The sequence below is a fragment of the Nyctereutes procyonoides genome, unplaced genomic scaffold (assembly GCF_905146905.1).
Source record: "Nyctereutes procyonoides isolate TBG_1078 unplaced genomic scaffold, NYPRO_anot_genome, whole genome shotgun sequence".
Taxonomy (NCBI): Eukaryota; Metazoa; Chordata; class Mammalia; order Carnivora; family Canidae; genus Nyctereutes; species Nyctereutes procyonoides.
Window position 1 is genome coordinate 335,744 of NW_026575049.1, and position 14,483 is coordinate 350,226.

The 14,483-nt window shown below is 49.1% G+C and overlaps 2 protein-coding genes across 3 annotated transcripts; one reads left to right on the forward strand and one right to left on the reverse strand.

The window, feature by feature from the left end:
* Nucleotides 1-78: 78 nt before the first annotated feature.
* PMEL (premelanosome protein) lies at nt 79-7,970 on the reverse strand. Its single transcript, XM_055327842.1, has 11 exons — nt 7,864-7,970; nt 5,605-5,715; nt 5,312-5,458; nt 4,083-4,217; nt 3,555-3,716; nt 2,594-3,298; nt 1,743-1,859; nt 1,432-1,516; nt 1,117-1,322; nt 937-1,024; nt 79-332 (listed from the first exon to the last, which is right to left on the reverse strand). The coding sequence occupies exons 1-11, from the start codon at nt 7,937-7,939 to the stop codon at nt 188-190; spliced, it is 1,977 nt and encodes a 658-aa protein (XP_055183817.1). The 5' UTR covers nt 7,940-7,970; the 3' UTR covers nt 79-187.
* Nucleotides 7,971-8,704: 734 nt separating this feature from the next.
* Nucleotides 8,705-14,398, forward strand: CDK2 (cyclin dependent kinase 2). Of its 2 annotated transcripts, XM_055327843.1 has the most exons (8): nt 8,705-9,039; nt 9,754-9,831; nt 9,935-10,055; nt 10,744-10,914; nt 11,406-11,507; nt 12,243-12,386; nt 12,690-12,893; nt 13,175-14,398. In XM_055327843.1, the coding sequence occupies exons 1-8, from the start codon at nt 8,924-8,926 to the stop codon at nt 13,277-13,279; spliced, it is 1,041 nt and encodes a 346-aa protein (XP_055183818.1). In that variant the 5' UTR covers nt 8,705-8,923; the 3' UTR covers nt 13,280-14,398. The 2 variants fall into 2 exon arrangements, with proteins under 2 accessions (XP_055183818.1, XP_055183819.1); XM_055327844.1 differs by lacking the exon at nt 12,243-12,386 and having other exon boundaries at nt 8,707-9,039.
* Nucleotides 14,399-14,483: the final 85 nt, after the last annotated feature.

A 14,483-nucleotide genomic window follows, 5' to 3' on the forward strand; every position in this document is an offset into this window, starting at 1 on the left:
ATGTACACTTCCTTCTCATATACCTCCACTCCTTAAATGACATAGATTCTCCCAGGAGCAAGAAAAAACAAGGAAGCACCAGGTTCTGAGTATTTATTTCAGGTAATGGCAGTCTCCAAGGGAAGTCTGGAGAAAAGATAGGCATTGCTCTCCACCCTCGGCAAATCACAGCATCACATGAGAGTCCTCAGACCTGCTGCTGCCCACTGAGGAGGGGTCTGTTCTCACCAATGGGGCAAGAGCGGAAGACCTGGGGCAGGCGTAGCCAGTGGGTGCTACCACATGGTAGCTGGGGAAGGGGGAGAGCTGAGCCCTGCTTCAGAAGTCTTCGCCTAACATTGGGAGAATAAAGGAGAAACTGATTAGCAATGGACAAGGAAAGCCTATCTATGGTTCTCCAAAAAGGAGGGCCTGGGTTTACATGACCTTGATTCTAGCTCCCTCCCCTCTTCACCAACAAGGTTCATCTTATCTTGTTTTTATGGTAATCTCTATCCATTCCCCTCTCACCCTACAAGCTTTGAGGACCTTGGCACCCCAGGCCTGAGGATCTGACCTTCTCACAGGTAGAGGACTCAGTTCACCCCCAGTTTCTTCCGCTCTTGATATTATTCATAACAACAGTCTTTGGTATCATCATTTATTGCACTCTTGCTTCACAACTGGATGCTTTACCCACATTATCTCTAATCCTGACAAATAGCCCCATAGAGCAGATATTCATTTTCCTACTTAGCAGGGGCTTAGAGATGTTAAGCTACTTTCCCAAGGTCCCCCCAGCAAGACTGCAGCCCAGGTCTGTTTAACTTCTAAGTCTGGGCTCTTTACTGGACACCGTGCTTCTTCAAAAGAAATGGCGGTTCCTTCTCCTCGTAAGGAAGAATGAGCAGTGGCAAGAGGGATAAGGGGGTGCGAGCTAGATGGTGGCACCCTCACCTATATATCAGAGATACCAGCACCATAGCCAGCAACACCAGCAAGATGCCCATGAACAGGGGAGCCTGTCCAACGCCGGCTTCTTGACCTGTGAGCGGAATCTTCAGTCAGTGTCTGCTCCCCGCCAGATAGCCTGCTCCTGTTGCCCCTCTGCATCCCAGCTCTTGTCCAAGTACCTACCAGGCATTACAAGCTGAGTGCTGACCATTGCCAGACTGTTAGCATCAGCCAAAGACACATTGAGGCAGTAGGTCCCTGAGCCACCCTTCAGCACTTGGTGCAAAACCAGCTGGCAGGCTGGGCTGGGCGGCACAGGCTGACATAGCCGCTGGGCAGGGGGCTGGCACCCTGGTGATGAGATGTCCATGCAGGCTTCCTTGGGCAGTCTGCAAGAGGTGTCAGCTTAGGTCAGGGCAATGGGAAAGAAGACCAGGCACCAGAGAGCAGTGCTACAATCAACCCCAGAGTTCTCAGGACAATCAATGGGACACTCACCCGCCTTGGCAAGACACAGTCAGCTCAAATGCATCCCCTTCACTGGATGGCACAGCCTGCAGGATCTCAGCATTCTCAATACCCCCTGCAGAGTTGCAAGATTTTAAGTCTGGGATTCCTCTCCCAGGCCTCTCTAAAGGTCCACAGGAAAACCGTAAGGCCACTTCCCCAATCCTATCCTTGCCCTCAAAATAAAAAGCCTGGGATTTGGGCATTCTTGTCCAGGTGAGTAACTCTTGCCAAGGTATGCTTCCACTGGCCAACCTGGCACACACCTCCCTCCACCAGCCCCCAAAGCACTCAAGACTCACGGACAATGTCCAGGGTGAGAGAAAAGGAGCCATATCGATACAGAACACAATCTAGGGGGGTTTCTCGCTTTGCCAGGATTAAGGTAGCTGTGCCATCCAGCAGGGCTCTCTGGGAACCTGGCAGGAGAGGATTGAAGAGGCAGTCAAGAGACCAACGACTCACCTGGAAGTAGAGGCCACACAGGCATTTTTCCAGGTAGAGCCAGAGCTATTGGATCCAGGCTTGGAATCAGACAAGACCTGGAAAACCTCATTTTATAGGTTAGGAAACTAAAGCCCAGAAGAAAGAGTGAGCACCCCAGAATCACACAGGGGTAGAGTTGGAATTTTAAGAAATCCCAAATGTCTAGCACACCCCACACTGTGCTAGGTCCTGAGCTAGACAGACACAAGTTAACTCATCCATGCACCACCATGTCATTCCTACCTTTTCACTGTTCCTACCGCAATTTCAGGTTGACCTGCTTTGGGATAGGAATCCGGGCTGGGGGGGGAAATGCTGCTAAAATCTGAGGATATTATGCATTTATACTTGCATAGAAAATGAGATACAAATATTATATAAATGACCACAGTCTGTTCCCTGGCCTTTTCCTTAGGAACAGCTCTCCTCAGGGACAGAAGCAACAAGCTCTCTATGGCCTAGGGGAAGACCCTGGTGTCCTGAACTCCGGATCTATTCCATGTTATTAAGAGGGACTTGGGGGCTTAAAACTAGTGGGAGCTCGGATGGGACTCCATTGCCAAGCAAAGGATTGGGGAACATTTTGGGCCTGGGTAAGTCTTTTAGCTCTTTAGAATAGTGACCAATGTCCCACCTCAATGAACCTCATCCACACTGGCCCTCTTACCTGTAATACCTTCTGTAGGCACGAACAGATTGGTATCTGGACCCTTGGTCTCAGGTGTGGGTCCCTCTCCAGCTGTGGGCTCCACTGACTCTTTAGTCGTTACCTGCTCGCCTGTGGTTCCAGAGGGCTCTGCGGTTGACCCTTCAGGTGTTGTACCTGTGGTCTCTGCAAGTGTGGTACTTATGACCTCTGAGGTTGGCACCTGCTCAGGTGTAGTACCTATGCCCTCTGTAGTTGGCATCTGTGCAAGCGTAGTGCCTGTGACCTCCGTAGTTGGCATCTGCACTGCTGTTGCTCCCGAGGGCTCTGCAGTTGGCACCTGACCAGGTGTAGTACTTATGACTTCTGCAGTAGGCACTCGCCCAGCTGTGGTGCCAGGGACCTCTGCAGTTGGCACATGCCCATCTGTGGTGACTGGAACTGGGGAGGAGCCACAGGAAGTGAGAGGAATGGCAGCCTGCAGGACCACCTGGGCAGTGATTGGGCCAGACTCTAGGTAAGTGTGAGTGACCACAAGTGCCCGAGAGATCAGGGTCCCGGTATGGTCTCCAAAGTCCCAGGTGTAGGAGAGGTCAGCCCCAGACAAATAGCCGCTGGGGTCATGGAGCCGGAGGGCAAAGGTTAGAGGATGATTTCTCAGGAAATGCTTGTTCCCTCCATCCAAGGCCTGCAGCTGAGACACACTCACGGAGAAGGGCACCTGGTCTGGGATTGGAGCCAGAAAAGATGAGAACCAGGCCTGGGCCACAGCTTCTTTCACAGGCACACCCTCCAACTCAAGCTGACTGGCTCTTCCCTGACTCCAGCCCCACATTTCTCTGCCCAGGTCTTCCTGGCTCTGCCCCTTTAAGGTTACACACCAGTTCCCCTTTCCCTTTCCCTTTCTCCCCTTTCCAGTCAGGCCAAGCCTCCCCATCTCTTACTGCCCTGCACCTGGCTTTGCCCCTTCCCAAATCCTTACCAGTAATGGTGAAGGCTGAGCAGGAGTGAGCAAGGGGCACGTAGCTCTGGGACTCCCGGCGGTGGTAGACAGTCACTTCCATGGTATGTGTGCCCAGCACCGCCTTGCCTGTCACAATGCTCAGCCCCGACACTGGGCCCCCCAGAACTTGCCAGTATTGGCCTGAGGTTTTTGAAAAGAAAAGCAGGGGTTGGGGGGAAGAACTGAGCACAGGGAACTGAGGGGAAAGATTAGAGACAGGGCACCAGAAAAGGAAGGTCAAGTAATGTATTGAGTATGGTTATTTCAGGGAGAATTTGGAAGGCTGTCATTGATGGTCAGGAAAAGGAGTCCTGATAAGGGGTTCCATGGGATAGGACAATAATTGGGGAAGGGCTCCTAGAAACAGCTATAGAAGAGAGAGTTGGAGGGGCTAGGTGCTATGAAAGAGGAAAGAGCCATGGGGGCAGTGAAGATTTAGGGAAACTCACAGAGCAAAATGAAAGGGGATCGGGTAAGAAGAGGTGAATCCAAGTATGGTTGACTCACCCCAGGTCTTCCAGACATAAACAAAGCTTCTTGTCTGAGACCAAGGGCCAGATGGGCAGGCCCTCCCATCAGGGAAGATACAGGCATCATCAAGTACCTGGGGATACACTGGCTGTCCTCCCCACACCTGGCTCCCTGGAAGGTAGACACAGAGTCACCCTCAAACCCTGGCATTCCTTTCTATGTACTAAAACCCCTCACATGGCTCCCAGAGAGGGGCTGTGGGAACACTCCGTAGCTACGTAATACATTCCCTTTGTTTTTTTTTTTTAATTTTTTTTAAAATTTTTATTTATTTATGATAGTCACAGAGAGAGAAAGAGAGAGAGGCAGAGACATAGGCAGAGGGAGAAGCAGGCTCCATGCACCGGGAGCCCGACATGGGATTCGATCCCGGGTCTCCAGGATCGTGCCCTGGGCCAAAGGCAGGCGCCAAACCGCTGCGCCACCCAGGGATCCCTACATTCCCTTTGTATAACCCATTTGGGGTGGTAGCAGAAAGGATGGAAACTGGAATTAAAGATTCATATGTACTTGACAGAGGAAAGAGATTGGAAAGCCATACGTCAAAATATTTAGAGTGGTTTGCTCTAGCTAGTGGGATAAAAAACAATAGCATCAGCTAACACTTACTGAGCCTCACCTTAGGCTAGGGCGGGCATTATGCTAAATTCTCTATATTTTATAACATTTTAATCCTTACAATAACCGTTCAAGGTAGGTATCATTCCCATGGTACAGATAAGGGAAGAGAAGCATGAAATAGCTAAGTAACTTGCCCAAGGTAACATGTTATTTACAAATTTAAGTCCATGTCTGTCTAAACTCTAAGTCCACTAGGTCTTCTGTCCCCAATTTTGTGTACTGTTTTTTTTTTTTTTGCTTTATCTGTGTTTTTACATCTTTTTCTACAATGAATATATAGAATATGTATATGCTTTTTTTAAAAGTAGATGGGAGGGCAGCCCGGGTGGCTCAGTGGTTTAGCGCCGCCTTCACCCCAGGGCCTGATCCTGCAGACCCGGGATCGAGTCCCATGTCGGGCTCCCAGCATGGAGCCTGCTTCTCCCTCTGCCTGTGTTTCTGCCTCTCTCTCTCTCTCTCTCTCTGACTCTCATGAGTAAATAAATAAAATCTTGAAAAAAAAAAAGTAGAGAGGAATGGGGCACTCCTTGAGCTTATTGTAGACACCAGGGAATCTGAGCCCTTGGAATAAGAGAGGTACTCACCATTGATGATAGTGTTGTTGGCCCAGACAACCTGCCCATCTGGCAGTACCTTTTGGCTTTCAGGGAAGTGCAGGGCAATAGAGAAGGAGGCATTTGCACCAACCAGTGTAGGCCCATCATTACTGACCTTCAGGGACACCTGGCCACCTAGGAAGGACAGCTGCGTTATCTGGGACTCTTTGGTTTTTCCCCCCTTATTCCTTTCCCCTTCCTATCTTCTCAGACTACATTTAATCCAGATCTTGCTCCTCCCACCGGCCCCATACCCTCCCTGGAAATTGCCAAGTTCCCACCTCTCCAGCAGTCAGGCCTCTGGGTTTCTGTCCACTCTGGATACAGCTGTCTGTTCCAGGCTTTAGTCGTGAGCTGCCTTGGGACACCAAGCCAGTCCTGGTCTCTGGGTCCTAAAAACGAAGGTACCATGAAGGCCCTAGGATCACCCCCCTCAGTCCCTTGTCAGGGGACAGCACCATTCCATGTCCCCCACTTACTCTCACACTCAAAGCACATTTTAATTTACTGAATACCCACCATGTGCCAGGCACTGTGCTAGGTACAAAGGACTTAAGAAATGAATAAGACCTGGCGCTGAAGGGATTCAAGATATGTCCATAAATTATAATAATTCAAGGCACTGTTTAATATGAGCCATAACAGACATGCACAAAATACAACAAAATGACAGACTAAAGAAATTAGTTCCACTCTGGTGGATTGGGAAAGACCATTGGAGTGAGGAGTTGGCGCGTGGGAAAGAGCACTCAGGACCAGCACAAGCAGACACACGGAGCCATGGTAGCGCGAGGCATGATAGGGACTAGCAGTGTGGTTGATACACACCATAGGAGATGAGGCCAGGAAGGCAAGTGAAGGCCCCGACCAAAGGAGTTTGGCCTTTATTCTGTAGGCAAGGCTGCGGCAGAAGATTGTTTCTTTCATTGAGATATAATTCATATACCATAAAATTCACCCTTCAGAAGCTTTTTGAATATGATGAGATGTGTGTTTTAGAAGGATCAGTATGGCAAGCAGTAAAGAGGATGGATCTATAGGCAGGCAGCGGTTGGGGCAAGCAGCCAAAATTATTATAACTGACCAAGAGAGAGGTCTAAGAAAAAGGGATATGATGGATCTACTTACACCTCACCCAGATGCAACAACTATCATTTTGCCACATTTGCTTTATCTATCCTCTTTTGTTTGTTGGCTAAAGTATTTAAAAGCAAATTCCAGATATTTTGTTATTTTAACCCTACAATCTCAATACGTATCTGTAAAAAAATATGAACATTTTTTTTAATTTTTTATTTTTTTTTTATTTATGATAGTCACACACACACAGAGAGAGAGAGAGGCAGAGACACAGGCAGAGGGATAAGCAGGCTCCATGCACCGGGAGCCCGACGTGGGATTCGATCCCGGGTCTCCAGGATCGCGCCCTGGGCCAAAGGCAGGCGCCAAACCACTGCGCCACCCAGGGATCCCCTGAACATTTTCTTGAATAAGCACAATGTCACTTCCCCCTAGACAAAATGATCAAACCCAATTCGTATAAAATTTCATCTAAAAATGTCTTCTTATGACTTAAAAAAATCATTATCCAAAAAGTAAGCACCATCTTTTAAGAGGCTCAGGTGTACAAGAATGAACAGAATATTTCCAGAATACATTAAGGAAATAGTAAAAGGCTTGAAACTGGAGCACAAATGAGGGAAGTTAGATCAGGAAAACTTCCTAGAAGTCTGTGAGACCAGGGATCTAGAGAGAGAAAGGGGAGACTCGGATATGATATCTATATTTTAGCACAGGAGAAACTCCATTTCAATGTGTAGTGGAAACCTAGCTGAGTCTGCTGAGGGCGGGGGGTGGGGGTAGATCTAGAATCATCTCACTGAGCATCCCACCGCTAGAGCAAGAGAATCATAAGATACCCCATTCTTCACTCCAAACCCTCCCTCCTCAGAGCAGCACGGGACATTCCAGACCCTCTCACCACCCCCACCCCCACCCCTTGCTCCTGTCACGAGGCCCCAATCCCCCAGAGCCCTTTCATGTGATGCTCAGCTGAGACCCCTCTGCCTGTCTCTTCCAGCTCCAGAACAAAAGCCTGAGCTATATTTACCCATCCCCATTCCAAAGAGGGGAGGTGATACCTCCTTACCTTTTCTATCCACATCAATACCACATTCTCTTACTCCTTTCTTTTAAATACCCTATCCCAAGTGCCTGAGTCATTCCCTAAAGTCTTCCACTTATTTCCCTTTCAAAGCCCCTGCTCCAGCTCATTGCCTGGGGGTGGGTGGGGGGTGTCTCAGAATTAGAGCCCCAAAGACCTACTATTCTTTTGCCCTTCCAAGCAGATGGAATTATTTTCAGGCTCAGTCCCAAATTTCCACCTAGAGAGGGAGTTCAGATGCCCATGTCCTCGCTAAATCAAATGGGTGGAAGAAGCCTGAAATATTGCTGGTATCTCCCATGAGGAGGGAGAAAAATCAGAGCAGGTGTGCAACCCCAAACTCCCACTTGTTCATGTCCATACTCCCCACACTAACCTTCTGTGGCCCCCACAGCCAGAAGAACACCCATCACAGCCACATGGAGAAGGCATTTTCTCGGCACCAGATTCATCTTGTTCTTTCTTCCAGCAACCAAAGGCGCTGGGGGGGCTGGGTCAAGCCCCTATATAGGAGAGGGGTGCTCATTTGCATAGCCCATCCTCCTTTCTCTCCTGGAGAGGCTTGGGAGGGGCAGGAGGGCCAGAGAATGAACTGACAAGGGATCCTGGTCCCTGGACACTCAATGACAGTTTCTGGTTTCACTGGGTCACGACCTTCTTGACCGGGGAAACATGGACTGCAGGGCAGCTAGCTACATCGTGTGTACTCGACGCCTGCAGTGCACCACAGGCTAGGGGATCAATCTGGTTTTTGAGTCAAACCAGGAAACCTCTCAAACAGATGGAGACCCTGCATCTCCAAACGGAGAGATAGGATAGGATAGGCAAAGAGGGGCGCAAACGACGTGTCCAAGGCCCAGGACACCCATACGATGAGATTCCTAGCTTCCTGCTTTTCAAAGGCGGTTCCCTGGGCCAGGTGGAATTTAATCTTAGGGCAAGACACATTTTCTCTGGGGTTGGCGAATCAGAGGTCAGGAAATCCCTCCAGGCCCAGGACACAGGAAGGAAGCTCGACTCCAAATTGGGTACTTGGAAAGAGACGTTTATTTAGCTTCCCCAAGGAGACAAACTTGTATCGAGGACCCTCGGAAGTAACCTTGCGCGAGGTGGGGTCGTTGGCTGCTGCGAGGCGCGCTGGGCTCGCCCCCCCGCTCTGACGCTGGCCAATGGGAAGGGCCGGGGGCGGGGCCAGGGAAACGCGGGAAGGAGGGGCGGGGCCTCCACTGGCGGTAGGGAACCGGAGGGGAGGCGGCAACATTGTTTCAAGTTGGACAAATTGACAAGAGCGAGAGATACACTCCGTTCCATCCCGACCTGAGGCCGCGGAGCTGCGCCCTGTTTCCCCTCCTCCAGCCCCCGAGAGCCGGGGCCCGCCTTTTGCTGGGTTCCCAGGCCCCCGCTCCGGGGCCGGGCTGACCCGACTCTAGCGCTTCATGGAGAACTTCCAAAAAGTGGAAAAGATCGGAGAAGGCACGTACGGAGTTGTGTACAAAGCCAAAAACAAAGTGACGGGAGAAGTGGTGGCGCTTAAAAAAATCCGCCTGGACACGTGAGTGGCCTCTGTACCCGGGACTCCTCTAACTCGGGAGCTCCTTGAGTGCCCCCCGCCCCCACCCCGACAGGCGGGTAGCCGTCCGAGGACCGGAAGGTAGCAGGGTGGGACTTCTTTCGAAGTGGAGAGGTGGGCTGGAGGACAGTGAAGGGTTTCCCTGTGCAGAGTATAGGGCACTGTAGAGTCTGTGGGAAACTTTCTCCCCAAAGCCGAGTGATGCCCCCAAACGTGTAGTCCGAAAGACTCAGGAAGAGGAAGGAGGCCTCTGAGGTGGGGTCCAAGACTCCCCGTGGAGTTGAGGTTTGTGGGAACCGGTGAAGAGCACCTTTCTGAATGAAGAGCCCTCCTCACTACCCCAACCCCACCCTCCTCTTAGAATTCTCTACCCCTTTCAAAAGAATGGCAGTTGAACCTCACTGGCCCGTCTAGGGAGGCTGGGTGCTGCTACTCTTCTTTCCTCCCGTTACCTTCTCTCTTCTTCACCTCCACCAGAAGGCTTTACTTACCTACCCGTGGGAGAAGAAGAAATAATGACCTTAACGTATCCAAAAAGCACCCCCCTGTCCACCTGTGAATTAACTCCTACAGCCCCCTTTCTCTTCTGACACTTTCCTAGGGTGTGCTGGGGTGGTGTCTCGTTCAGAGACTGGGCTGGGGGAAAAGCAGTATTTGTAACCACATTCCTCTCTCTGCTTTCTCAACCTCCCCAAGTGAGACGGAGGGTGTACCCAGTACTGCTATACGAGAGATCTCCCTGCTTAAGGAGCTTAACCACCCGAACATTGTCAAGTAAGTATGTGTCTGGGAGATGTTCCAGCGGTAAAGGAGAATGTCTTCTGTGAGGCCGGGGCATCGCTCTTCCTCACCTCCATTCCTGGACCTCCCTCCCTAGGCTATTGGATGTCATCCACACAGAAAACAAACTCTACCTGGTTTTTGAGTTTCTGCACCAGGATCTGAAGAAATTTATGGATGCTTCTGCTTTGACTGGCATTCCTCTTCCCCTCATCAAGGTAATCCTTCTCATCAACTCCTCCCCCAACATGGGCACGTTTTGGGGGGACTGAAGGCAGGCAATTCAGACTGGGTGATGATCTGTGATCTTAGCTTCCTTCCCAGCCCTCATCCCCCTACACACACACACACACACACACACACACACACACACACACACACCTTTCTTTTGTGGCTCTTTCACTACTCATTATGCTTATTAACCCCTGGGCTGGGCAGGAGAATCAAAGAAGTTTAAACTCTAGTGAGTCAACTTTGTAGCTCAGGTGGAAGGTCAGATGAAACTCAGATAAACGAGACTGGAGGGTACTTGGTACTTGGTAGATTCCTCCAAGAACCCCTTCCACCAGTTTGGTAGGAGAAATAGCCAGTGAGTCTCTGTTGTCTGTCTTAGGGCTGGGTTCTCTGCTCCCTGAGCTATTTTCAATCTATCAACAAACATTTATTCGGTGCTCATTTACTGAACACCTTCAATGTGCTAGGCACAGAATATGGAAAAGAGATGCAAAACTAAATAGGACCCAGTCCTTATCTTCACTAGACTGGCAGTCCAATGGGAGACACAGCTTATAAACATGCAATTATAATCTAATACAGTAAAAGGCTTTAGTACAGCTTTGCAGGCAGAGTGGAGCCTAATAGCTCACTGTGGTCGAGAAACAAAGTCCTCTCTCTCTCCTTCGTCAGAGCTATCTGTTCCAGCTGCTCCAGGGCCTAGCCTTCTGCCATTCTCATCGGGTTCTGCACCGAGACCTCAAACCTCAGAATCTGCTTATCAACGCAGAGGGGGCCATCAAGCTAGCAGACTTTGGACTAGCCAGAGCCTTTGGAGTCCCTGTTCGTACTTACACCCATGAGGTGAGACCCTGTCTGCACTTCTCTGAACTTTCTGAATGTGTTAACAAGGACATTTACAAAATGACTAAACCTATCTGGCCAGCAGTTTCTCTCTCCCAGATGAAAGTATCTCTGGCACCCCAGGAGGTTTTAGAGTATGCATTGAGTTCATATTGCGGGGCTAGCTGGGCTTCAGTAGGTACCAAGCCAGCAGAGCTGGATGGCATATCATTAAAATTATGACCACTTCTCTCAGGAGTTTTCCAGGAAGGTTGAAAGTTGTGGGTTCAGAAAATAGGGTCTTTGGAGCCACAGGCGAGGCTAACTCTGGTCTAAGAAGTTGTGTGTAATCACTTTACGCAGGGGAAGTCAGAAAGATGGGAAAAGAAAGATAGAGGGAGAGAAGCTGCTTGTGACCAGGCTGAGAACTAGCAGAGTAACACCGAGGAGCTGACATGTGGGAATCACTGTGCCCCATGCACCACCCCTCCCCTTCTTGCTCTTGTTCCCAGGTGGTGACCCTGTGGTACCGAGCACCTGAAATCCTTCTGGGCTGCAAGTACTACTCCACAGCGGTAGATATCTGGAGCTTGGGCTGCATCTTTGCTGAGATGGTATGGAGGCAAGCCCGAGTTCCACCCAGCTCTCTCCTCCCCACATTCAAGAACAACAGAACTTTTTCTTGGCCTAGACTCATGGCCCTTCTATTATCTAGGATCCTTTCTCTTAGAGTAGGACCAAAGCGGGTACGGGGGAAAGGATAGGACTATCATCCCTGAGGTCAACTACAATGTCAGTATATCCTCAAATGGCCTTAGCATTCAATACACATCTCTTGTCCCCGAATTGAGCTAAATCATTTCTGCAACTGTTTTAGCTTTAGTCTGCATATATTTGGGAGAATGAGTACCTACCATTCATTGCCTCCTTCATTTGGCTTGTAGACCTTCTGGTAAGGTCCCAGGAATATGGTGAAATCAACTGTATTCATGTTATCTATCTATCTATCTATCTATCTATTTATTTATTTATTTATTTATTTATTTATTTATCATACCTTTTATTTAAACTGCAGACTTAAATTATGTCCCCCTCAACTTCTGGCTTTTCCGAATGAAGGATCCCTGAGGTCCAGCCTTTTATGGGAGCTCTCATCCCCTTTAATATAACAGTGGAGTGGGCTGTGTTTTCACTTCAAATCAGCAATTTGTTTTATGGTCCTTTATCTGGGTTGTAACTGGGGGCTTAGAGACCATTAGCCTGTATATAAAATGTGCATTTATCCCCCAGTACATTACCTTACAATTGCCCATATTCCTCTCTCAATTCATCAAAAAATATTTGTTAAGCACCTAGTGTGTACCCAGCACCATGCTAGGTGCTGTGGGGAACACAGAAGAAATGGAAGACACAGTCTCTGCCCGCTGTGCTCCTATCTAGAAGTGGCTGCATCACAAGGAGGGGGGATGACCGCAGTGTCTACCCCACACCCCGTGAGTGGCTTGGGATCCCTTTGCTACATGTCAGTGGCACCCCAGACATTCACCCCCTCCCAGCCCCACCCAGCCTTGGGGATCTGCAAAGGCATGGTTGGGGGAAGGAAGGAGGGGGCGAGGAGACAGATGAAGGGACTTCATTGTCTCAAGCTCTGTGTGACTGACCCCATGAAAGGCCCTGGGGAGGGAGTCATGGGGCCCTGCTGACCTTCCACTGCCTGTGGGAACCTCCATTGCACAGGGAGCAGCTTTGACTGACGTCAGTGCGGGTCTTGGCCTTTTCTCTTTCCCCATTTTCAGGTGACCCGACGGGCCTTATTCCCTGGAGATTCTGAAATTGACCAACTTTTCCGGATCTTTCGGACTCTGGGGACCCCAGATGAAGTGGTTTGGCCAGGAGTTACTTCCATGCCTGATTATAAGCCGAGTTTCCCCAAGTGGGCCCGGCAAGATTTTAGCAAAGTTGTTCCTCCCTTGGATGAAGATGGACGGAGCTTGCTTTCGGTGAGAATTGGGAGTGGGTGCCCATTTCTTCTCATTTACTCCCCCAGTGCAGGTTTTTTTCCAGGATGAAGGAAGGATGAGACCCTGGACTCCGGGTCTTGGCATTTCCCTAGCCCCTGCTTCTCTCTCCCTGTTGGCACACCTGTTCAAATATAGGGAGGAGGGAATTGGGAACTCTGCCTTGGGTAAAAGGAATTCTGCTTTCCTGAATTCTTGGAACACCTGCTGCCCATTTAGTCCACTGTTACGTCACTGAAGTCAGCATACATCTCTCCCTCCAGCAAATGCTGCACTACGACCCCAACAAGCGGATTTCGGCAAAGGCAGCTCTGGCTCACCCTTTCTTCCACGATGTGACCAAGCCAGTACCCCACCTTCGACTCTGATGTCCTTCCCCCCCCCCCCAGCCCCACCCCTAGGCTCCCTTTCTTCTCCAGCAGGGGCCTGAGTTGGCTTGGCCCTGGGCTATTTGCCCTCTGATCTTGTCTGGCTGCCTTAACACTCACCTCCCCCTCTTAGCCAGCCAACTCCGGGATATAATGGGTAGAGGGGAGAAATTGGTGAAAATGAAAGGAAGCTTCAGTATTAGATGCACTTAAGTCCCTCCACCACTCTCTCCCCCTCCTCTTCATCATTGATGAGGAGGGCTGGTATTTAAAAAAAAAAAAACAAAAAACAAAAAAAACCTGACTCTTTCTCTTCCCCCCACATAGGGTTTGCCATCCCAATCTCTGAAACCCTGAAATTATTATTTTTTTGTGTTTGGGATGACACACCCTAAGCCTTCCTTGACCACCGTGCTTGTAAGGCCAACTGATAGCAGAGAACCGAAGTTGGAACTTTCGAAAACCAAGCAAAACAAAAACGTAGGGAGGGGGCCTGTTTTAAAGAATTAGGTTGAAAAAATAGACCAACCAGTTTATACCCCAGTTTTAGTGTTTTCATCTCACCTGACAGTCTAGGAGACTCAAGACTCCAGTCTCTGCCGTTGCCCCTAGTCCCCCTGTCTGTCCCTCCTATGGGTAAGAAGTGTCTGGGAAGCTCTAGGACAGGTATTGTGCTTCACCGTGGCCTTATGAGGCAAGGAAAAGTCTGCATTTTTCTCTTTTAAGATTCTTAGTTCTTCATGTACCAGGTCCCATCTTCCTCTGAAGGCCACCCCATAGGAGTGGAAGTTAGGGTTTAGACATTATTTTGAGAATGCTGACACTTTTTAGGGCTGTGACTGAGTGAGGGCATTGGGAAATTTTTTTCTTTAAAAGAAGGATGAACAATTATATTTATATTTCATTCAGGTTATAGTAGTTTTTTAAGTAAGTGGAAATGGGTGGATTTGTTGCCATGTGCACCTTGGGGTTTTTGTAATGCGAATGTTTAAAGAAAAAAAAAAGTATTTTTTTCTTTTTGTGATTTTGTCTCTCTTCTCCCACCTCATCTTCAAGTGTTCTTGCTATTAACATTATTTGTAATTTAGTTTGTAATTCATTAAAAACAAAAGTTCCTAGTTTCATAGTTCATCTCTTTCCTCTTATGTATTTACTGAATGATGAATATGTATATGTGATAGTTGCTTTCAGAGCTCCCGTTTTC